Source organism: Tenrec ecaudatus, chromosome 12 (assembly GCF_050624435.1).
Source record: "Tenrec ecaudatus isolate mTenEca1 chromosome 12, mTenEca1.hap1, whole genome shotgun sequence".
Classification (NCBI taxonomy): Eukaryota; Metazoa; Chordata; class Mammalia; order Afrosoricida; family Tenrecidae; genus Tenrec; species Tenrec ecaudatus.
In genome coordinates this window covers 131,366,215-131,388,881 of record NC_134541.1, presented here as the reverse complement: position 1 = coordinate 131,388,881, position 22,667 = coordinate 131,366,215, and the positions used below count along the sequence as shown (strand labels likewise).

Here is a 22,667-nt window from a genome sequence, read left to right as displayed (position 1 = left end):
CATTTTGAGATGCCCCAGTGGCCAGAAGATGACATCGAAGGTGGACAGCTAATCCCAAACTCCTGGATCAAGACATCCGGCATCCTGCTGAGTTCTTCTGAATTTGCGTTGTAATTGTGGTTATTCTTATGTGACTGGCAGTACTCCATCGCTGTGGTCTTATTTCCTGGTAAATTTTATCCAGTGCAATCAATGAAATCTTTGGAGTTTACTTAATAACTCTAACTATTTTTAAGTTACCTGCCTTATTACACACGTAAGCCATTCTCACTCACTGTTATCGAGTCTGTTCCATCTCATAGCGACTCTGCCATGGGATCGATTCCGACTCAGGGAAACCCTGTAGGACCAACTGACCCCGTGGGATTCCGAGACCATAACTGTTTCTGGGAGTAGAAACCTGAGGGGCGACTGGTGGTTTCTAACTACTGACCTTAGGTCAGCAGTTCAACTCGTAACCGCACCACTAGGACAGAGTAGGCTATGGATTTTTACAGGAGCAGAAAGCCTCCTCTCTCTCGTGAAGCAGCTGGTGGGTTCAAACTGGTGACCTTAAGGTCAGCAGGCTAACTGGGAACCCACCACACCTGCAAGTCTCCTTTATTTATGGCATTACCCCTGGTAACATTTCATTTTTCTCATGCAGGTGACTGAAGGAGTTATTTGTTTTATTTATTTAGCAGAGTTTTCCCTTATGTTTTATTGTGCTACTTACAGTAATTCCTATTCATACTTCAATTAGGCCAGTCAGTAACTAGCACTAGTAATTTAATTGACTGTTGGACCTGCAACCCCACTCCATAGCTTGGACAACAAAACTCAGAGGTCTATGTGTGTCTGCCATGTTGAATTATAGTTTTATATCTAATACGATTGCTAACCTCATCACCTTTAAGAAAGCCACAAGAGTACACTACAATGGCATCTCCCAGATCATTAGCATCATGGTTCAATATAACCTGACCAGGCCATCCAATACTTGAGACCTTGCTTTGCGACATGTAGAAGTGATCGGGTTTGCCGAGTTAGCTCTTTGCTCCAACATGGAGAATTTCTTACTTTGTGGTTTTATCAAGTAAGCCAAAGGACTGACCTTAGCTCACCTCCCCTTTGTACTAAACTCCGTGGCTCTCTTAGGGTAGGAGGTATTGATTTATAACCATTTTTCAACAGAACATTGGCTTGAACACGTTAATAGAAACATTTGCTCCCCAATTTCATCAGAAATAACCTGATCTGAATACCCAGTTTGCAGAAGGCTATAGAGGACAGTGGGAGCCCAAAATCCATTTGCTGTGCTAGAGACTAGACATCCTTGCAGGAGCAGACAGACTCATTTCTTCCCTCCCCACAGACCAGCTGGTGTGTCTGAACCAGTAGCCTTGTGGCTAGTAGCCCAACACCTACCCCACAGCACCACCAGGGCTCCCTCAAGTAACAAACTGTGTCATTGGGCCCTGTGCTGCCTGGATGAAGGAAACATGGTGAGCCAAGACACAGTAGGCCTCCTAGGAGTTCCTTCAATATCCACCCCATGGTGACAGCACACTCAATCAGTGATTTAAATTTTTTGCTGAATACAAGAGGAAACTGAGATTCTACTGAACGCCCTTTAACAGGGGCCTGGAGTCTGAGGAGTGCTCCTCTGAGCCCTTTTTACTGGTTTATGGCATCCTGGAAGCCAAGAGACCGAGTCACAAGTCACCTGCTTCATAGCCAGTGACATTGCTCATGGGCTAGAAGCTCAGTAGAGGTTTTGGAATCCCTCCCTAAAGTTGTACTGGGTAGCATCACTCTGGATTTCCTTCTAGCCCAAGAAGTGTGCACTGTACCTACTTGGACAGACTCTTCAGGGGAGTAAGGTGAGATATCTCATCTGCCAGAGGACCATCCGGTTCCATTCAGTACGCCCGCTGCCAGGCTCCCTTGTTTTTAGCTGGTCATCTAATGGTACTGGTTCTTGATTACATTGTATACTGCAAATAGGTCCAATTGCCCTAATGTTATAATTAAGCCTAATCAAATTATGAAATGCCTATAAACAAGCTACTAAATTCCTGATGTGGTTATGCATGTTTCAGAAGCTAACCCTTTAAAGAAAACAGATTTCACATCCCGACTTAACCCTTTTTTCGTGCCAAGTTCCTCCAAACATGGGCATCCCCCACGTATACCTAACCAAAGGATCACAGAAGCGATGTCTGGGCTTTGACACAGTGAAGAACCCAGGCTGGGAGGGGCACCGCTAATGCCCGTCCCTCTACCTACAATGGAAGAGGTAGTAGCATCTGGGTCTGAAACGCTTGACGAGCAGCCGTCTAAAGTTCCAACTAGTCTGTAAGAAGGGAGTACTGAGCAGCGCTCAAAACAGCTCTATCGCTTAATGAGCCACAGTGGGCTTGGCATGATGAAAACCAAACTAGCTCGGACGCTGGCTCCGTTTTAGAAATTCAGCACCAGCTTGTCCTAGAACCTCTTAAGCAACTGTGGCTTACAGCCTGGCGACATGCAGCATGTAATAATTTAACCAAAGAAGGCAAAGGAGATGGCTTATGAAGGAATGTTTGCCAGGATGATTTTGAGCTCATCAATGCTTGCACAGTATGCCCCAGGAAGAAGTCTGTTTCAGAAAATCGCTTGCTAGGCTAACTTTAGGAAGTGTGTGTTTGCTCTTTTTGCAAACTTTACAAAAATTTAATCTGCTGTTGTCTTGCTTGTGAAAGTTGGAGACCGTGGGGCAGGGAATATATGGATGTGCTTTACACAATTGATGTATGTATATGTATGGACTGTGATAAGAGTTGTATGAGCCCCTAATAAATTATTTTTTTAAAAAAAGTTGGAGACTGAATAAGGAAGACCAAAGAATTGAAGAATTTGATGGACTGCCAAAAGAACAAATTCGTCGTGGAGTGTTCCATAGGAGCACAGATGGCAAGGCCTCTGTACATGTTAACAGCCAAAAAGCAAACCAAACCCACTGCCATGGAGTCGATTTCAAATCATAGCGGCCCTGGTGCCTGAGTGGGCTACATATTAGGCTGCTAATCACAGGGTCAGCAGTGTGAAACCACCAGCCACTGTGGAATGAGGCTCTCTACTTCCATACAGTAGGTAGTTCCACCCTGTTCTATAAAATATTAGGTGAGACCAGAACCTGGAAAAGGACATCATGGTTGGTAGAGAAGCAGCAAAAAAGAGGAAGACCCTCAGCCAGATGGGTTGACAGTGGCTGCAGCAATGGGCTCAGACATGGCGATTGTGAGGATGGAGCAGGACCAGGCGGTGTTTGGTTCGCTTGTGCCTAGGGTTACCGAGTGGGAACCGAACACTGTCTTGTAACCCCACGACTGTGCTCATTACTCATCTCCCTTTTTCTGTGTAGAAGGCTCACCTCCTTCCAAACATTCAAACACTTAGTGACCTGTCATTACAATGTGCTGCCCGCCAATGGTTCTCTCAATAAAACTGCTTTCACTTTGAAGTGTAAACTGTTCAGCGCTGTAAAGAGCCACCACCCCTTATTAGCCAGATTTCTAGGGAAAGGAGACCAAGTTCAATTACGTGGCAAACAGTCAATTGTGCTCTCACTACAAATGTTCGAATAAACTTTGGAAATCCTAACTTGGTGAGTTTCTGACAAGCGTTTTTGTACATTCATGCCCTGAAAAGTTTATGAATCTTGGCACGCCAGAGAGAGGGTATGGCAACTGCACCTAGGATCTCTTACCCTTTCGCTATAATAGAACTGCAGTAATTCATCCTGAGCTGTTATTCCGGCAAATTATTGAACCTGAGGGAGCAGGGGAAAGGCGTGCGTTTGGAGGTAATCATCCGATGAAAGGGTGCTCTAGGAACCCTTGAACTTGTGGTTGGTGTCTGAAGTGGTGTCTTGTGAGAAGACTGTACCTCTACACTGTGAACTCGGGTCTGAGTAATTCATGTCAGAAGTCATTAAGCAGCGTGACTAAATAGTCGGTGGTACTAGCTACAGGAGGCCACATTTGTCAAAAGTGGCCGTCCATAAAAGCAAAGGTTAATTTCAAAAGATTCCACGTAGTCAGTTTTCTGCTGTAAATGAAAGATTTGGGCCCTATACAAAAACACACTCAATCCTTCCTTCTGAAAAACTATTCTGTTTAATAGTGCACTTCATTTATTCTACAGGATGAGCAGGACTGGGAAACATCGGGGATCATCCCTCCAGTCAAGAACTCAATTCTAACTCAGCAGGGTACCACTGCCAGGCTCAGCAGTCTCCCTTCTCTTTATATGTATTAATCCTTGCATGTTGAAGAGTCAAAAGTGGAGTCAGGAGAGGTCTGGGGCCAGATGTAACAGGTGACAGAGGGCAAGGCTATTTAAGTGTCTTAAAAGCATCCTTAGAGCTAAGGGTTTAGAGTAAATCAATTTCATCAGAGGACTGGTGAAGCAAAAAAAAAAGGGGGGGGGAGATGTAGGAGTGAAACAGATGTCAATGCTAAAGGTTTTTTTGATACTCTAGCCTCAGGTTAGACTGATTAGTTGGTTGCCCAGGTGTGTATCAGGGCCCTTTTACAATACTATGACTGATGTCAGAAACTTGGTCAAGCTGTTTCATGAATCCTAAAGGACACAGACATCATAGGAAACCTTTCTTGGGGTCTTTCCACTCCCTCTTAGTAAAATATACATGTCAGTACCAAATTTTCATAATTTATGAAAAACAAAGTCATTCCTATAAAAGCTTAATGCTAGAACAGGTACAGTGGATTTAAAATACAGCTTCCAATGCCCCTCAATACAAGACTCTGAACACTCGCTCTACCACCACCTATGCCATTAACTGTGGAATCCCGGATTTTTGGTTCCTACTGTGCTTCCGTGCCCTCCTTGGGGGAAAGGCTCCTCTGGTGTGAAAAGAATGGATTAGTGCAAACGCCTTTACAAAACGGGTGACTAGTTCTGGAGCCTCCTATTCCCAGCCCTAAGCGCTGCTGCTTGCCTTACACTCTTTCATGAGGCTGGAATCATTCTGGAGAAACTCACTAGATGGCTGATCCCTGTTGGGTAATTCTTCCAATCTGCCAGTTGCTAAAGTGAAAGGTTACTTTGAGGACTAAGTTCCACCTGACCTGAGCCACGGTATTTCCAATCACCTCAAGTGCATGTGAGTAAGGAAGGCCGAAGAATCAATGCACTGGAACTATGGTGCTAGCAAAGAACATTTAAAGTTCCACGGACTACCAAGGGAACCAACAAATCTGTCCTGGAAGAAGTAAAGGCGGAAAGCCCCTTTGTTGGAAGCAAGGATGGCCAGACTTCATCTTACATACTTTGGACGTGTTATCAGGAGACACAGGTCCGTGGAGGAGGATACCTTGGTTGGTAAAGTAGAGGGCAATGATAAAGAGGAAGGCCCTCGACGAGGGGGACTGACACAGTGGCTGAAGCAATGGCGCAGGATAGGATAGGGCGGTGTTTGTTTGTTATACAGAAGGTCATTAGGGGTCAGAATCGGCTCAACGGAACCTAACAACTAGCAAAGTGAAAGGTTTAAGTTGGAAGGGACATATCCTAAACTGTATTTATAGTAAGGCAGGCACTGTTTAGATTCAGATGTGAGGGAAATTGGTGTGTGGTTCTTTCACGCAGACTCTTGGATGTTTAATTCAGCAGTAACTCTGAGAGAACTTTTGCTCATACCCATTACATTCAAAGGCTTCTCTCCAGTGTGAATTCTCTGATGGCGAACAAGAGCTGAACTATACCTAAAGGCTTTCCCACATTCGTTACATTCATAGGGATTCTCCCCGGTGTGGATTCTTTGATGCTGAATAAGGCCTGAGCTGTAGGTAAACTTCCCTCCACACTCCATACATTCGTAGGGCTTCTCTCCAGTGTGGATCCTCTGGTGCTGATACAGGTGTGAGCTCTGGCTGAAGGCCTTCCCACATTCATTACATTCATAGGGTTTCTCTCCAGTGTGGATCCGCTGATGATGAATGAGGGTGGAGCTCCTGCTGAAGGCCTTCCCACATTCATTACAGGCATAGGGCTTCTCTCCAGTGTGGATGCGCTGATGATGCGTCAGGGTGGAGCTCCAGCTGAAGGTTTTTCCACATTCACTGCATTCGTAAGGTTTCTCCCCGGTGTGAATTCGCCGATGCAGAATAAGAGCAGAGCTGCAACTAAAAGTCTTCCCACAATCATGACATTCATAAGGTTTCTCCCCAGTGTGGATCCTCTGGTGCTGAATAAGGTGTGAGCTCTGGCTGAAGGCCTTCCCGCATTCGTTACATTCATAAGGTTTTTCCCCAGTGTGGATTCTCTGATGCTGAATAAGGTCTGAAGTTCGATTAAAGCTTTTGCTACATTCATCACACTTATGGGGTCGATCTCCCACAGGAAGTCTCTGATGTGAAGAAAGGTTGGTACCCACAGGGAAGCCATTCCCCAAATCATATTTCTCACATCTCTTGCCAGTGGGGGTTAGCTTCTCCTCAGCTGTAACTTGATCAAAATCTTTTATCTTCCTAGTCAATCTTTCTCCAGAGGAGTTCTCTAGCTGCCGCTTTAGACTGACTTCTGGTCCATAGGTTTCTTCCAACTTAAGACCCTGAGAAATATCCTTTTGGAGTCTCCCGAATAGAATCCCATGGGATCCTGTATCTTTAGAAATTTCTTGATCATTCGCACTTCTGTTCTCTCCATCTAATATAAAGGGGAAAAAATGCAAATGTCACTTGTTCCTTGTAGAAGAAAGAACATGCATGTATACTTGTGTATAAGCCGGGTTTTCCAGCACATTTTAAATGCAGTTTTTGTGGTAAAATTAGGTATCTTGGCTGATATTCAGGTCGGCTTACAATCGAGTATATATGGTAATCCAAAGGAAAGTTAATCAAGGAATTAATGTTTACAGTATTAAAAGCACATGCCTTTACAGGACTGCCCAGTGTGTGTACAGCTACAGAAAAATAAGATAGCTGGGCTAATAAGTAGGAAAAGAAAAAGACAAGAAGCAAAATCAAGGAGAAATTTGCTGGAGAAAGTGTATAGAAAACTGAGTGTAACAAGGGGAGGATGAATCAGGCAGGCAGACAAGGGCATACTGTTTAATGAAGTGAACATTTTCCATTGGTCAGAGAATGCACATAAAATTTGAGGGATGCAGTTACTCCAAGAACAATTTAAAAATTATATGAAAGGAAAAAAAACTATTATAGGAAAAAAATAATAATGAGGGTCCCTGGTGGGAAGGCTTGGGGAGAGAGGAGATAAGGGGAGCTGATATCAAGGAGTTCCAGAAGAAAGAAAATGTGTGAAACGGATGGTGGTAGCAATTGTACGATACCGCTTGATGTGACTGAACTATGGAATGTTACATCTGCAAGCGCTCCCCAAGAAACGATCCATTTTAAAGTTATATGAAAGGACAATTACAATAAGTAAACACAAACAGTTGATAAGAAAAGGGAAGAAGGATGAGAGACAGTCGCAGAGCCGAGAGCGACAGCAGTGACCCTCATAATCCGGGTGAAGAGCAATCGCACTTGTGCTCACGGCAACCGGCCAGTCCAGAGAAACTGGCAAAGGGCAAGCTATGCCCATCCCGGGTCCTGGGCCTAGAAGGCCATGCACCTATGGATGAAGACCGAAATCTCCGCTTCCTCTATTTTCGGAACTTGGGTCTCTAATAAAAATGTCAGGCAAAAGTTCTAGATAGTGTTTTTCTGTCAATATTTGAAAGGTAAAGACAGGGCAACAAGTGGCAGAAGTAGTTGTTTCTCCCTCACCAGAAGAGGCACCCCTCAGGACCTCTGTTCTCAGTTCCCTTCAAACCTAGGACCTTCGGCTCTTCTTCCCATTCTAGCTGAGCGAGCATGTCAGGATTCAGAAATGAGAACCCCGGGCGGGGGCAAGACACGAGACAAGGAATTATACTGCTCGTCATGAGCAGTCCCAGAGCTCCATCCCAGACCCAGTGTCTGTGAGAAGAGAAAGGTGTGTGGAGAGATCACACATGGGTGTAGGAGGACCCCTGCTGCTGCTCAAGAAACTGTCCTCCCTGGAAGTGGAGAGAGAGACGAATGAATAGCCCGCATCCCACAGGTTTAACAGCTGCTGTTACACAAGGTAAAATATCAACAGGAGCAGAGCTGCAAAGAACTCAACAGAGCAGTAGGAGGTGAAGCCCCACAATGCTTATCTGAGCAGGGTAGCATCTCACAGGTCCAGGGGTCCCAAGATGCTAATCCTTTGGAGAAGTCTCAGGACTACATTTTAGGTGCTGGGAATAACATGGGGAAAAGTGCCAAGACTTGGAGTTAAAAGCACAAAGTCGCGCCACTCAGCAGCTCCATGACTGCGTGTACAGTAGCAGGTGTGTAAGGCCTCAGACCCCTCCTTCTCGGCCTATGAAAAGATACTGCTGGTCACCTCGATTGCAGTTATTGTGAGGAATCAATGGCAAGAGGAACGAGGGGGACATAGAAAAGCACTGCTGTGTTGCCAGTCCACCCACGCACAGGCTTCTTTCACACAAACATGCTTTGACACGCTCTGGGACCAGGGGGTGGTCACACATTTTCTCAGCAATACACTTGTCTTAGACTCCCTAGTGTCTTCAAAAGATTTTTAAAATTTTAAAAAGAGGCAATCAAAGCAGTGGCTTCTTATGGGATCTACTGGGATCTAAATTCTAAAAGGTCAGCTCACTAGATTATGGTAATTTGTTTGTTTGCTTTTGTGTGTGTGTGATGTCCAAGAGGTGGTGTGAAGGATTTTTGCGAAGGACACAGGACGATTGCTTATTGTGAAGACGTCTTATGGAAATGGACAAGTGCGCGGGTAGGAGGGATAACGGCCAGGAGAGGTGTGCCGAGGCAGTTTTCCCATCAGGACAATGCCCTTGCTCATTCTTCAAGGGTAACAAGTCTGCCCTATGAGAATTTCGTTAAGAAAACGTATCCCGTCCACATTACAGTCCTGATTTGCCCCTTTGGACTCCCCCTTGAGCGGGGGTGGGGAAGATGGGGTGGTGTTTCCCAAAACTCAAAAGGACATTTCCAAGGAGTTTGATTTGAGTATGGAAGAAGAGCACACAGTTCTTCAGGGAAGGCTGGCGAGCTGGAAACACCACCTTTAGTTAGACGCACACAGAGAAGGAGGCATGGGGAACAAGAGCTTCCCAGTGGGATCTTTTTATTGTTTAATAACCGTTTCTATGACTTTGCAGCAACGCTTTTTGACTTACTCTAATAGGAGGGCTCTTTATAAACTACAACTTATTCTACAAAGGTGAGTTACTGCTTCTATGGTTACAATTTTCTTAGACCGGTCCACTCTTAGTTGAACATTTTCAACCACTTGATGGTGACTAATTAAAAAAAAAGAAGGAAATAAACCAATGCCAAGGGAGTCTTGTGGAAAAAGCGTTAACTCCTTACCCAGCGAGAACACGTTTCCATAGTTCTCCAGCATCACATCCCTGTAGAGGTCTCTCTGAGCGGGTTCCAACCGCTTCCACTCTTTCCGGATAAAATACACAGCCACATCCTCAAATGTCACCAAGTCCTGAAACAACAAGTTCTTGCATGCAATTTCGGAGTGAAGGGCCGGACTGGCAATACCAAAAAATAATTTGGGACAGGAACGAATGATGGGTATTTGAAAAGTAGTGGGGAGGAGACAATGGAGAACGACAGAGTCCACGACACTCTCAAAATTAGTTCGCAGGTAAGTGCGGTCAGTCCTGCAAGAGGGATCATGGCTATGGCACTGAAAAGGATGCTACAGCACAAAAGATTTCTACCGAAAGGGACGGGGAAGAAGGACGGAGGGAGCCGTAACTCACCTGGGACTTGGTCTCCAGGACTGCAGCTGCCAACATCTCATTCCCGAAGCTGTCCTTGTCAGGAAAGACTGGAACTTTTGAAGAAGGAAGAGCTGGTGGACAATAAAAGGGCCCATGAGTGAGTCCACTTTCTAGTCTCCTGACCCGTGGACTTCCAGATCCACAAAATCCTCAAGGCATCCTGGAACAATCTAGGACACACTCTCCTCTACGTTCCGCGTTCACTTCCTCTGTGGCTATTAAAGTTGCCTACGACAGAGGCGCATCCTGCCTGGAAAACATGCAAAGCGCTATTCACTCCTGGTTTCTCTGCACCTGGTTCCTTCCTTCCTCTGCACTCACTCTTCTCGCGGTGCAATGTGCCACGCGCTGTGATTCGCCCAGTTTCCCAAGCGTGGGCAGGCACTGGCTAGCCTGTCCCGCCTATTCTTCCACATCAATGAACGCAAGCTCTTAGGTCAGAGGAAAGCTAGTAAGTTCCCAAGTCCGACCACAACCAACACACGCAGGTCTTCTCTGACCCCACCCCGACATCAATTCTATAAAGTATGAATGTGTCCCATTCGTGTGCTAGACTACATATCTTTTCTGTAATTCTGAAATGTATGTATTTGTCCCCCAGCAGTGTATCTTAGACGCCAAGCCCCTAGAGTTATTCGATTCCGCTTTATCCTGATAAACACGAACAAAACCCATTAAGACAGAAACTGCCGCTAAGGTCAGCCACGTAGTCTATGAGAGCAAAACAGAACTGCTTCAGAGGCCTCTATCCATTGGATCCTCCTGTCTGTGAGCTATGATCCCCAAGGGACTCCTCTAAAGTCAAGTTCCCTATGAGCATGTCTTGATTTAGGATGGGTCTTAAAGAAACCATCCTAGGATCCCCACCCTTGTCGTTTATCCCGTGCTCTGAGTACGAAAGTGCACCTAACACAAGGCATGGTATGCTCAGTTGCTTCATAGGCACGCAGAAGTTGGACACTGAGTAAGGAAGAGAACAGAATGGATGCGCTTGAATTAAGATGCTGGGGAAGAATACTGAATGTGCCATGGGCTGCCAGGGCAAACGCGTGTGTCTTGGGAGAAGCACAGCCAGAAGACTCCTAAGAAGCAAATAGCGAACTTGACCGACATGTTTCTCAGAAGGGCCTGCGCCAGGTGAAGGACATCATGCTTGGTAAAGTGAAGGCTCAGCAAAAAAGCGGGAGATCGCCAACAAGATGAACGAGACAGCGACTGTGACAGGCGCCTCCAACATAGCAAAACAGAAACGCACTGATCGTGAGGAAGGCGCGGGGCGGGGCAGGGTTCTGTTTTGTCGTGCACAGCGTCACGAAGAGTGGCGCCTAACTGCAGCAAACCTAGTGTCGGGTGAGGAAGACAGCTGAATCAACGAACGAATCCAAAGAACGGAGGAGGCCCTATTCCTCACCACTCTGAAGCAGGGTCTGAGGTTCCTGAGATACATGATCAGCCTGAGCTTCCATGGGTGGGGCGAGAAGGGCCGGCACGCTGGTTTCCTGTATGCAGACTCAGCAGAAGGCAGGTTTCGAATGAGAATGAGGGAGCACTGCAGAAGCAAAAGTTCAAAGATATTAATAACAACAACAAAAACCAAAGCAAAAGCAACCTTTGAGTATAGAGAAGGGCGCTGGCATTTTAGTCAGTGCTCTAGAAGAGGAAGAGACAACAGAGCCGCTGGGCCTTAGAGACCCTCATGAACACATCAGCTACTCCTGGGAATGAGGCCAGCCCCAGGAACACTAACAGCCTCTCCCTTTCTAACAAGAGCCCACCTGCGGCTCTCGCCATGCTTTGAAGGGTGTTCTCAGCAGCCAACCATGAAGCTAAGTAAGAACATGAGCAGGAAGAAATACTAAGCAACACCTGAAACTGAAAAGGGTGTATCTAGAGGGAGGAGGGTAAGATTGTAAACAGTGTGTTCATCAAGAATACAAAAACGTGCACATAGCAAATCAATGTTTAAGTGTATTTGGGGTAATGGCCAAAGCTAACCAGTCATAAAACAGGAAAGGAAAAACAACAAAACACCCTACCTCACAGGCAATAGCATTGGTACAAGATTGTACTTTACGAGGTTTCTAGCTAATAGACATTTTACTGTACCAGTTTTCTAGCTGTCATGCGAAGTTCAGGTATTATCCTTATGCCGACAGAAAACCTCTGCAAGGAGACCAACCAACAGGACACACAAGCTCAGCCCTCAAGTTGGCTCCATCGCCTAGAAACCCTTAAGGCACATGATGCAGGTCTTAAAAAAACTGACATCATCCAGGATCTCATCCTTCTAGGATCTACAACCAAAGGCCCATGGGAATAAATCAAATAATGGATTGCATTGGGAAAATGTGCTGTAAGGACCTCTTTAGAGTGTTAAGCGCAAAGAGATCGCTTTGAAGACTACGGGGCATATGGTCCAAGCCACGGCGTTTTCAGTGGTCTCAGATGCCTCTGAAAGCTGGACAAGGAAAAAGAGCGTCTGGAGAGCCGGCTGACTGGACCTGAGGTGTGGTCCAAGAATACGGAACACATCGTGGGCTCTCAGAAGAGACCTCCTGCCTTGGAAGTACGGTCAGAATGAGCCTAAGACGGGAGCCTGGCAAGGCTTTGTTTTGGTTCCTTTAGACATGTCCAACAGAAGAAGGACATTATGCTTAAGTCCACGGAAAAGAAGGGGCCCTTTCATGAGATGGATGGACAAAATGGCTGAGACAATGGGCTCAGACATTAACTACTGTGAGCAGCACTGAGAAGTGGGCAGTGTTTTGTTCTGTTACACACAAAGCTGATGAAGGCACCTGACAATAACAACAAAGTGTTATCCTTAAAGGAAAAAGGATCAGAGCCATCTCTCATTTTAGAAACCTTTGGAAAGTAACACCTGTCTCACCGAGGCAGGGGTGGATCTCATAAAATAACTTCCTCCCTTTCTTTCTAAGACAATTTCCTATTCATCTCCATCACCCCGGCCTTTTTGTGGTCTTGGAGGCAGTCTCATTACACAGTTGGTGTACAGAGCCAACAGGATCAAAGAGGCCAACCCTGGTCCCCTTCTTTTTAACCTCCCTTCTCTTGCAACACGTGCCCTTCGATCAGAATATAAGTCCCTGAAGCACAGATCAATATTTTTCTCAGAACAGAAGATTCTTGAAAGAGGTCAGCTGTCTGTCTCTAAAGGATTGAATGTAACATTAGTACCTAGGCGACAAGGTTTGCATCCCAAGTAGAAGTTTCCACTTGCCACTTCAAGGCCACAGAAAGAACCACTATTATTTAGAAGAGCTCTAGCATCCACCAGTATCCTGATACTTGACAAGAACATGGTGGGGGGAGGATGGGGACAAGAGGACACACCTGTGTACACACCTGTGTTCTGTCCATCTTCCTCTCTTTATCTGTGTATGTGTTTGGTCATATTACACATATTAGTCTAGTGTCAACTGGGTTCCAAGAATTGGAACAAGTTGAAGCCCTGGTGGTATACTGGGATACACACTGAGTGGATAACCACAAGGTAAGCAGTTCAAGCCTACCAGCCACCCCGGGAGCAAGAGAAGGCATAATGTTTTGGAAGCCAAAAGGCACAGTTCAACTCTGTCCTATATGGCTACTGCGAGTGGGATTGAATTGATGGCAGTGAGTTTTGTTTTGAAGGCACCAAAAGCCAAAGGGTGCTATCTGAATCCATCTGTACCAGTGAACGAGAGTTCAGAGAACTCCATTCTGTGGGCACCAAGAAGGTGTAGAGCTCCACAATAGCAGCACTACACAGCTGGAAGGCGCTGAGTCAGGCATGAGCCAGGCCCATTGGTGATCCAAGAGAAACGCCCTCTCTTCACCATCATCTCCTTGCTGGGTCCCATCAATACGCCTTGGCCGACATTGCCCCTCCCACCCCCCCACTCAGCACCCTTTGTAATCTCTACAGGGTCTCTGTGAGTCAGAATTGACTCGATGGCCATGGAGGTGGGTTTGGGTCTTATAATTTCCAGGACTACTGAGGAACAGGCACTCCTAGCAGGTTAGCTCTCAGGCCAAACTTTCTGTAGACTGGAAAAGTCTGAGGGAGACACAGGGGAACACTCCTTCCTCAGAGCTGGGAAAACTATTGTGGAGAACAAACCCGCGGTATCAGGATCACTCATCAGCGTCCCTCACATTAGAGGAAATGGCCACTGTCCCCTGACGAAGGCAGGGCCCCTCTCCTGCTCACTCCCTGGAGCTGCTCCCAGAGACAGGGTAGAAGGCAGCCTGGCAGCAGAGCAGGCCATGGACAGCTTTACCTGCTAGAGTCTTTCCTTCTTTGGGGGTTTAGTCCTTGAGGGCAAAGCAGTGATTACAGGGTATCTGGTAGCCTGTGTTCCAAGTTTCTGGAAATTCCGACATTTGTTGACGCCAAAGCTGTATGGTTTAAAACAGAAAAAGGGTCATTGAAAATATTCCTGTAAATTTCCTTTCTAACCTAGAATATTTAAAAAATAAATAAATAGGCACATGCTAAAAGACACCAGGACCAACACAACTGGTATTTGTAATATACCTGCAGAGAAGGGACAGGAAGGGTCTCCATCCAGGTCACACTGCCTACCGGAGGAGGAAGCTCAGCCAGCTAGCTAACTTGCTAGGTCCTCCCGCCTTGCCCACTAGAGAGAGCTTCAGACAGGAAACTTAAGGGTCTGTCCCCTGGAGCCTTACACGATAAAATCTACTTTCACAGGGCAGCTCATCATATTGTCAGATGGACTTGAAGACACAATAATGCTCACCCTCCAGGGACTTCTCTTCTTGAAGATGAGGCCCCCTAAAAAGTCCCCTCGATTCCAAGTTCACTTTCCTGCTCATCCTCCCGTCGACATGCGTGTGCCCCTCAAAACGAAAAACACGGAACCGTGGCTCCATCACTTTTGAAATACCTTGAGAGGATTCTAATTCAGTGGCGGAGGGGAGCCAGAGACGGCCGTATCCCTGCCCATAAGGGACACGTTTTAGTGGGTTCCTGACTCACTGGTTTCCTGCGAGAGGTCATTTCTAGACACTGAGTTTGCTCTCCTTCCCAGAGCTCGTTGGAAGTGTACACTTCAGAGGACGACTGACTTCCTCATCCTTAGACATCCGTGAAAACGGACCTGTGCTGCCCTGCCGGGGCAAGTGACCGTCCAATTAAAGCGCTTCCATGAACTACTAAGTGAGGGTCGCTGTCATCAGAGGGTTTTGAAGACGAGAGACGCTTCTGCCGGAACTTGGAACTTTTAAGTGGTTCGAGCTGAGCACGGTTTGTGCAAACCATCCGAACCGGAGCCCCGCGACCACTACCACCTGCCCTCCCCGCGCAGGGGTCCGTGGTGGGGCGGGGATGGAGATCGCCGATGGGGCAGAACTTCTGACACCGGGGAGTCCGGCCGCAGAGGCGCCCGCCCGCAGAGCCCGAGACCCCGCGACACGGACACCACCCCCCCGCCGGCGACCCAGCCTGTTCTCCGCGAGCCCCGGGGGCGGCCAGACTCACCCTGGGGGCAGGACGGGACAAGTGGGGGGGCGGGACGCGCACCAGGCCCTGCTGGACCCTGACACAAACCCACACACCCGGGACAGAACAAAGAACGGAAGTGCTCGCCTTTCCCCTTCCGGGTCGGCCCTTTTCCCCACCCACCCCACCCTCGTCTCGCCACACCCACTCGGTCACTCTAGGAAAATAGGAGGACTTCACCTCTCGGTGGTTTGGTGACTGGGGCCACCGGCTTGGTGGGAGTCGAGTCGTTCCCAACTCCTTATGAACCGATGGACGACAGAAGAAAACACCGGGCGGCCCTGCAATATCCTCACCTCTACTCTACCAAGCGTGCTGTCTTTCTCCAGTGCCTGGTCTCTCCTGTTTCCACGTCCAAAGCAGATGAGGCAAAGTTTTGCTGTCCCGGCCTCTAAGGCGCATCCTGGCTCTACTTCCAAGGGAGATTGGGTTGTTCTTTTAGCAATCCATGGCGTTTTCAGTACTCCTACCCAGGCCCATCATTCCAGTGCATGCGTGCATCTGCGGTGCGCCTTACTCGGTGTCCAGCTTTTACATGCACGTGAGACGACTGAAAATACCATGGCTTGGGTCAAGAACACGTTAGTCCTCACGGTGACGTCCTTCATTTCCAGCCTTTTCAAGAGCTCGTGTGCAGCACACCTACCTGGGACACTGTGTCCTTTGGTCCCTTGACTGCTGCTTCCAGGGCATCCGGTGTGCACTCCAGAAGGGGCAATCCTTTGACAGCTTCCACCCTTCTCCCTTGACCATGATGCTCAAGGCATGTGGATTTGGGGTTTTCTTTACATTGAGTTGCAATCCACACTGACGACTGCAAACCTGGATCATCTTAAGGGCTTCAGGTATTTCTCGTTTTCAGCAAGCAAGGTTGTGTCATCTATTTATCAGAAGTTAATAAGCCTTCCCCCAAACTTGGTGCTGCATTTTTCTTCATATAATCTACCTTCTGATTATTTACTCAGCATAAGATGGAATAAGTATGATAAGAGGATTTTTAACCTCAACACATACCGTTATACCTTTCCCAGGTACCTTCGAGCCACTGCGGGGTCCTGTGCCACCCTCACAACTGTTTTGTTGACCCCACTGTGTGACAATCCAGCTCATTAAAGGTCTTCCTCTTTTTCTCTGACCCTCTACTGTATCACTCTAGTAGTTACGCAATTTCAGGTCAACTAGATAAAAGAATGAAGGGGTCGAGTCTAGTCTGTCCATCAGGTCATAGCCTGATGATCCCTCTTTGTGGGCATGGCCTTCTCATGAGGATTCTGGGAACTTCCTCTCTTTTGATTCCGCCTCTAGATGAGGCGGCCCACTTTCTGCTTCACCTTCCTGTTGACAAGCCACATGGAGCCACAGTGATGGCAGCCAGAGCCCTGAAGATGCTTCTACTGCCATTGGATCCACAACTCTCCACCTCCCAGATTGTGGTTTTCCTGTATTCAGCATCAGTGCATGTGTTGCTGAGTCTAAAGAGGAATTTATAGACTAGTATCAGACACATGGGCTAATATAGGACTTATGGACTTGAATCTGGGATGGATGGACTGGACTGGGATGTTTTCTTACTATACAATACTCTTTGATATAAAGCTCTTTCTTACACATGAATGTCAGTGAATTTGTTTCTCTAGTCCACCCATACTAACACAATCGTTAAACATTCTTCTGAAAACCAACCTCATCAATGTCTCAAGAATGGTCCTTCTTTGATCAGGTATCAAGCATCAAAGAACAAAAAAATCACATCATTGTAAAAAAATCATATCATTGTAAATGTGGGTGAGTGCAGAGTGGAGACTCAAAGCCCACCGGTAGGCAACTGAACACCCCCTTACTGAAGGGTTGTGGGGAGGAGATGAGCAAGTCGGGGTGCAGGGTAGTAACAATGAAACATGTAACTTTCCTCTAGTTCTTGAATGCTTCTTCTCCACTATCATTATCCCAATTCTACCATGCAAACCTAGCTGGACCAGAGGATGTACATTGGTACAGATAGCAGTTGGAAACAGGGAATCCAGGACAGATGACCCCTTCAGGACCAGTGGTGAGAGTGGTGATGCCTGGAGGGCGGAGGGAATGTGGGGTAGAAAGGGGGAACTGACTAAAAAAATCAACGTATAGCCTCCTCCCTGGGGGATGGACAGCAGAGAAGAGGGCGGGGGGGAGGGGAGGAGACGTCAGACAGTGTAACATGTGACAAAATAATAATTTATGAATTATGAAGGGTTCATGAGGGAGAGGGGAGTGGGGAGGGTGAGAAAAAATGAGCAGCTGATATTAAGGGCTCAAGTAGAAGGTAAATGTTTTGAGAATGATGATGGCAACAAATGTAATATGTGCTTGACACAGTGGATGTATGTCGGGATTGTGATAAGAATTGTATAAGCCCCCAATAAAATGATTTTTTTTAAAAAATGGTCCTTCTTGTTTTCCTCAGGATATTCCTCACTTGGAAGCAACAGTGAAATCCACTTCTCTGGAGTGGTTCCAGCTCATACTCAATGCCACTGAATTGATTCAGACTCATATCAACCCAATAGGGAAAGTAGAGCTGGCCCAGGTGGTTTCTGAAACGGTAACTCTTTATGGGAGTAGAAACTTTCATTTTTCTTCAGTGGAGCAGGTAGTGGTATTGAAATGCTGACCTTGCAGTTAGCAGACCAATTTGTAACTTACGACACCAGGGCTCCTGCTAGGCTTCTATGGAGCACAGAAAGCTGAATCTCAATCTAAAGAAGAGAATGCTATCAGAGCTTACATTTGTGAACACCTTATTTGCAGAAAGCCATAGATGGCCATGGACTCCCCAAATCCATTTTCAGGGTCCTCACTAAGCCTCCAGTGAGTCCCCCAATCATAGTTGAGGGATGTGAATAGCTCCGTTGTCAGAGACAGCAGTGTAACACTGATTATGGCAGACGTAGATAGGTCAGAACATATCTTATCATTTGATCTTCCTTTGGACCCTTTTAAAGCTGTTTCCATTTAAAACAAAAAAGCAAAGGGGAACAGATGGTGAATTAAGCCCCTGGTGAATCTCCTCTGACCCTGGACCATGACTAGCTTTGCTCACAAGCCCAATGCATTGGAAAGTGGATTGTTGCAGATACGGTTAGATTAAAATTTAGCACCCTATCATTTTATCTCCCTTATGATCCATTTAATTTTATAATTCGAGTTTGTAATATTTCTTGCTTTTCTATTCGGGTTTTTATCTGCTTTACTTTGTTATTTTTGGTTTGGGGTTTTGGGTGTTTTGGGGGGTGTCTATTTGCATATGAAAACCAGGATAGGTAAATCTATAGACAGTAACTGGATTAATGGTTCCCGGAGGGTAAGGTCACTATTAGGTGGAACAGATTCGACAGCACCTAACAGCGACATTTTGGGCTGGGGTATGGATCCACAATAAACCACCCAGCTAGGCAGTTTAAGGCAGATATGTGTAAAATTTACTTGAATTTAGGAGTGGGCTGGAGCGGGCTAGGTTTGCCAGTTTTTGATAGCGTGCAGGAGATAGGAGTGGAGGAAGGTTGCACGGGTGTGGGGAACAGTGTGAACTCAATAATATATGGAAGGAGAAAAGAGAAGCCATGCAAACGGTGCCAAATGAGACCAGGCACCGCCCCAAGTCCATTCATTCAAAAGGTACATACGTGCCTCTGGGTCAGGCACAAAAGTGCCCACAAGGGGGCGCTGCGGCTCAGCTCTGGGGCCACGACCTGCCAGGCCGGCGTTTCTAACCCGCCGCGAAGGAGAAAGGTGGGCCAGAAAGACTGGGCTTCAGAACCCTCAGTTCTTTGGGCTGGATCAGGAGTTTGGAATGTATCTTTAAAAAAAAAAAAACTAAACTAAACTAAGAACTCTCACACTCCCTGCCGTCGAGTGGATTCCAACTCACCACAACGCTAAACTCGGGCAGGCACGTGACACTGCACTCCTTCGGCCAACAGCCCGAGGAAGTGAGCGCTCTGGTCTCAATTGTCCTCAAGGTCACCCAGGGCCCACGTGAAGTCCTCCGGCTCCGGGGCCTCAAGGGCGCCAGGCCTTCCCTGCTCGGCGCTTCACGGACCAGCACCAGCAGCCGGCACGCCGAGGCGGCCGCCCGACTGAGCATGCGCGGCTCCTCCGTACGGAAGCCGGGGGGGCAGGGGGCGTGGCCAACGCTGGCGGGCGCGGGGCAAATGGCGGCGGCGGCGGCGGCTGCGAACGGGACCGGAGGGAGCACCGGGATGGAGGTGGATGCCTCAGGTAACGGGCGCGGCGGGGCCGGCGTCTGCAGCGAAAGCTTCCCGGGCTGCAGGGCGGAGTGTGAAGGGCGGGACGGCGGCGTCGTTCCCTGGAGCCCCTCGCCGGCGGGACGTGGGGCCCGGCATCTGCCGGCCCCGGCTCGCAGCCCCGGGGATTGAGACCTCGTCTTCGTTCCCTCCGCTCTCCTCAGCCCCCAGCGTGATGGCCTCCGGAGTGACTGGGAGCGTTTCCGTCGCTCTCCATCCCCTTGTCATCCTCAATATCTCAGACCATTGGATCCGCATGCGCTCCCAGGAGGGGCGGCCTATGCAGGGTGAGTGTTCGCCATCATTTCCCAGACCCCTCCTCTTGCTCGCCTTCCCTAAAGCGTGAACTTTTCCCCATTCACTGCTGGCTCCGTGCCGGGTGGCCGACTCCCTTGGCCCGCTAAACTTCGCGGGGCTTGGTTCCGACTGATCTCAGGCATTCAGGTAAAAGTTTGACTGCTCATGTCAAGATCAGCGGCTCGAGACAGCGCTCTGCCCCCCGCACAGCATTACAGACGGGGGACCGCTTTAGCCTGCCCTCCAGGGTCACCTGTAAAGTTTGAGTTATTAAGGACTTTCCGGTTTGTTGTCGGTAGTGTATGAATCTCATCGTTACTAGTGGGTGCTGCATACAGTGTTGAAACTGCAACACGTGATTTGCTGATGTTATTCTCAGATGCACTGGTTCGATGTTATGGTTTCTAAGGAGACTGATAATAAAAAGACACGGATGAAAACAAGGCAGGTGTATTCGTTGGCGCATGTCAGAGCTGACTAGGGAGTCCTGAGAACGGAACCCGGTGGAAGTCAGGACTACATTTTCTCACTTCATCTGTCTTTCCCCTTCAGTGATCGGGGCTCTGATCGGGAAGCAGGAAGGCCGAAATATAGAGGTGATGAATTCCTTTGAACTGCTGTCGCACACCGTGGAAGAGAAGATTGTCATTGACAAGGAGTACTATTACACCAAGGAGGAGCAGTGTGAGAGGGGAATAGAAGTGGGGGGTGGGAAGGAGGAGCTGGAGAAACAGGAAGAAATGGAATGGCTTGAGAGAACAGCGGGTGTCAGGATACAGTAGCTGAGAGCTCAGGAAAACAGAGCATGTTCATGTATCCCCCGGGCTTCCTCCTCGGTCACCCACCCCCAAAATGAAAGGGTAAGAGATGATAGGTAAAGCTCATCATCGCTTTAAACTGAGATAAGATTTGGAGGGAGATGGTGCAACAGGAGCTCCCATTGGAGGGTGGTTTTGAGGACTATGTTGTACCTAGACACCTTTCTCTTCAGTTAAACAGGTTTTCAAGGACTTGGAGTTTCTGGGTTGGTATACGACAGGGGGGCCGCCTGACCCTTCCGACATCCACGTCCATAAGCAGGTAGGCTCTCACATGTGCATGTCCCGGCAGAGACTAGAGGATGAGGGGAAGAGGAGAGGGCGGGCACTGATGTCACTGGCCTCCTTCCTCCTGGTCCAGGTGTGTGAGATAATCGAGAGTCCCCTCTTTCTGAAGTTGAACCCTATGACCAAACATACAGATGTGAGTAAACCCAGTTTGGGCCGTGTGTCTTTTGCCCTCTGCCGTCTTTTACCGCGTGACATTGCTTCTGTTGGCTAATGTTTGGTTGGTCTTCCAGTGACTTTGCTTCTCTGTTGGCGAGTACTGTCGCTTTGGCCAATCAGGTAACACCAGGCTCGCACTTACTGCATATGTAAAAGGGATGGTGTCTACTTCTTAGGTTCCTGGGAAGCTTGACTAAGAAACTGTGTAAAGGCCGGACTCAGTTAGTTCTTGACAGTCTGCCACGAGGCCTCACCTCCATCTCCTTTACATTGCAGCTTCCAGTCAGCGTGTTTGAGTCTGTCATCGATATAATCAATGGAGAGGTAATATCCTGCCCTTCAACCCTCAAGGCTCTGCTTCGGGCCCGTTTCCAGCGTTTGACCCTGTCGGGGCTGGGGGGCTCTGCTCTGTAGGCCACAATGCTGTTTGCTGAGCTGACTTACACTCTGGCCACAGAGGAAGCCGAACGTATTGGCGTTGACCACGTGGCCCGGATGACAGCCACAGGCAGTGGCGAGAACTCAACTGGTAATGCAGCCCTGGGGAGCTTGCTTGCAAGTGGGGGTAGATGGCAGGCCGCATGCCGGCTCACTCTCCCTGCCCTTGTCCCTGCAGTGGCTGAACACCTGATCGCGCAGCACAGCGCCATTAAGATGCTCCACAGCCGGGTCAAGCTCATCTTGGAGTACGTCAAGGCCTCCGAAGCGGGTAGGACGAGTGTCTCCCTGGCACCTCACGCTGCCCTCCACTCCCCAAGGAAGCGACAGCTTCCTTATTAACCGCAGCCCATTTCTGTGCCTCTAGGAGAAGTCCCTTTTAACCACGAGATACTGAGGGAGGCCTATGCACTCTGTCACTGCCTCCCTGTACTGAGCACAGACAAGTTCAAGACAGACTTTTACGATGTGAGTGTCAGACCCCCGGGTCAGAGAGGGGGGCGAGGCCTTGGCAGCTGTTTGCATGCAGACCTCAGATGCTGGGATCCCCTGAGCGAGTGAGCGGGCTGTGAAGGAGCCCGTGGGGAACTGGTGCTTTCTTTCCTTCCCAGCAATGCAATGACGTGGGGCTCATGGCCTACCTGGGTACCATCACCAAAACTTGCAACACCATGAACCAGTTTGTGAACAAGTTCAATGTCCTCTACGATCGACAAGGCATCGGCAGGCGAATGCGGGGACTCTTCTTCTGAGCGGGCATTTGGAGGATGCGACACAGATGCCACACTACTGTCTGGAGTGGGGGGGGGCGGACTCTTTCCAGAAACCTGTGTCATTAATAAAGGGAGTCGCCCCTCGGCATCCCTGCCAGTGGCTGTGTCCTCTGTTAGGCACCACACAGGGCCCTCAGGCCAACCTTGTTTAGAATGATCCCCATGAACTCTCGTGATGGGAGTTTCCCTGCTGCTTGAACTCGTGCTCAGTCAGGTGGACATTTA

General features: G+C 48.2%; 2 protein-coding genes across 2 annotated transcripts; one reads left to right on the top strand and one right to left on the bottom strand.

Moving 5' to 3' along the window:
• Positions 1–4,120: 4,120 nt before the first annotated feature.
• On the bottom strand, positions 4,121–15,479 carry ZNF3 (zinc finger protein 3). The gene is made up of 6 exons (XM_075564986.1): positions 15,366–15,479; positions 14,143–14,260; positions 11,271–11,408; positions 9,839–9,930; positions 9,432–9,558; positions 4,121–6,693 (listed from the first exon to the last, which is right to left on the bottom strand). Exons 3-6 carry the CDS (start codon positions 11,323–11,325, stop codon positions 5,627–5,629), a joined length of 1,341 nt encoding a protein of 446 aa, XP_075421101.1. The 5' UTR covers positions 11,326–11,408; positions 14,143–14,260; positions 15,366–15,479; the 3' UTR covers positions 4,121–5,626.
• A 4,013-nt stretch (positions 15,480–19,492) lies between these two features.
• On the top strand, positions 19,493–22,530 carry COPS6 (COP9 signalosome subunit 6). Its single transcript, XM_075564989.1, has 10 exons — positions 19,493–19,643; positions 19,834–19,956; positions 20,519–20,650; positions 20,958–21,046; positions 21,146–21,208; positions 21,508–21,555; positions 21,646–21,760; positions 21,848–21,940; positions 22,037–22,137; positions 22,281–22,530. The coding sequence occupies exons 1-10, from the start codon at positions 19,508–19,510 to the stop codon at positions 22,419–22,421; spliced, it is 1,041 nt and encodes a 346-aa protein (XP_075421104.1). The 5' UTR covers positions 19,493–19,507; the 3' UTR covers positions 22,422–22,530.
• Positions 22,531–22,667: the final 137 nt, after the last annotated feature.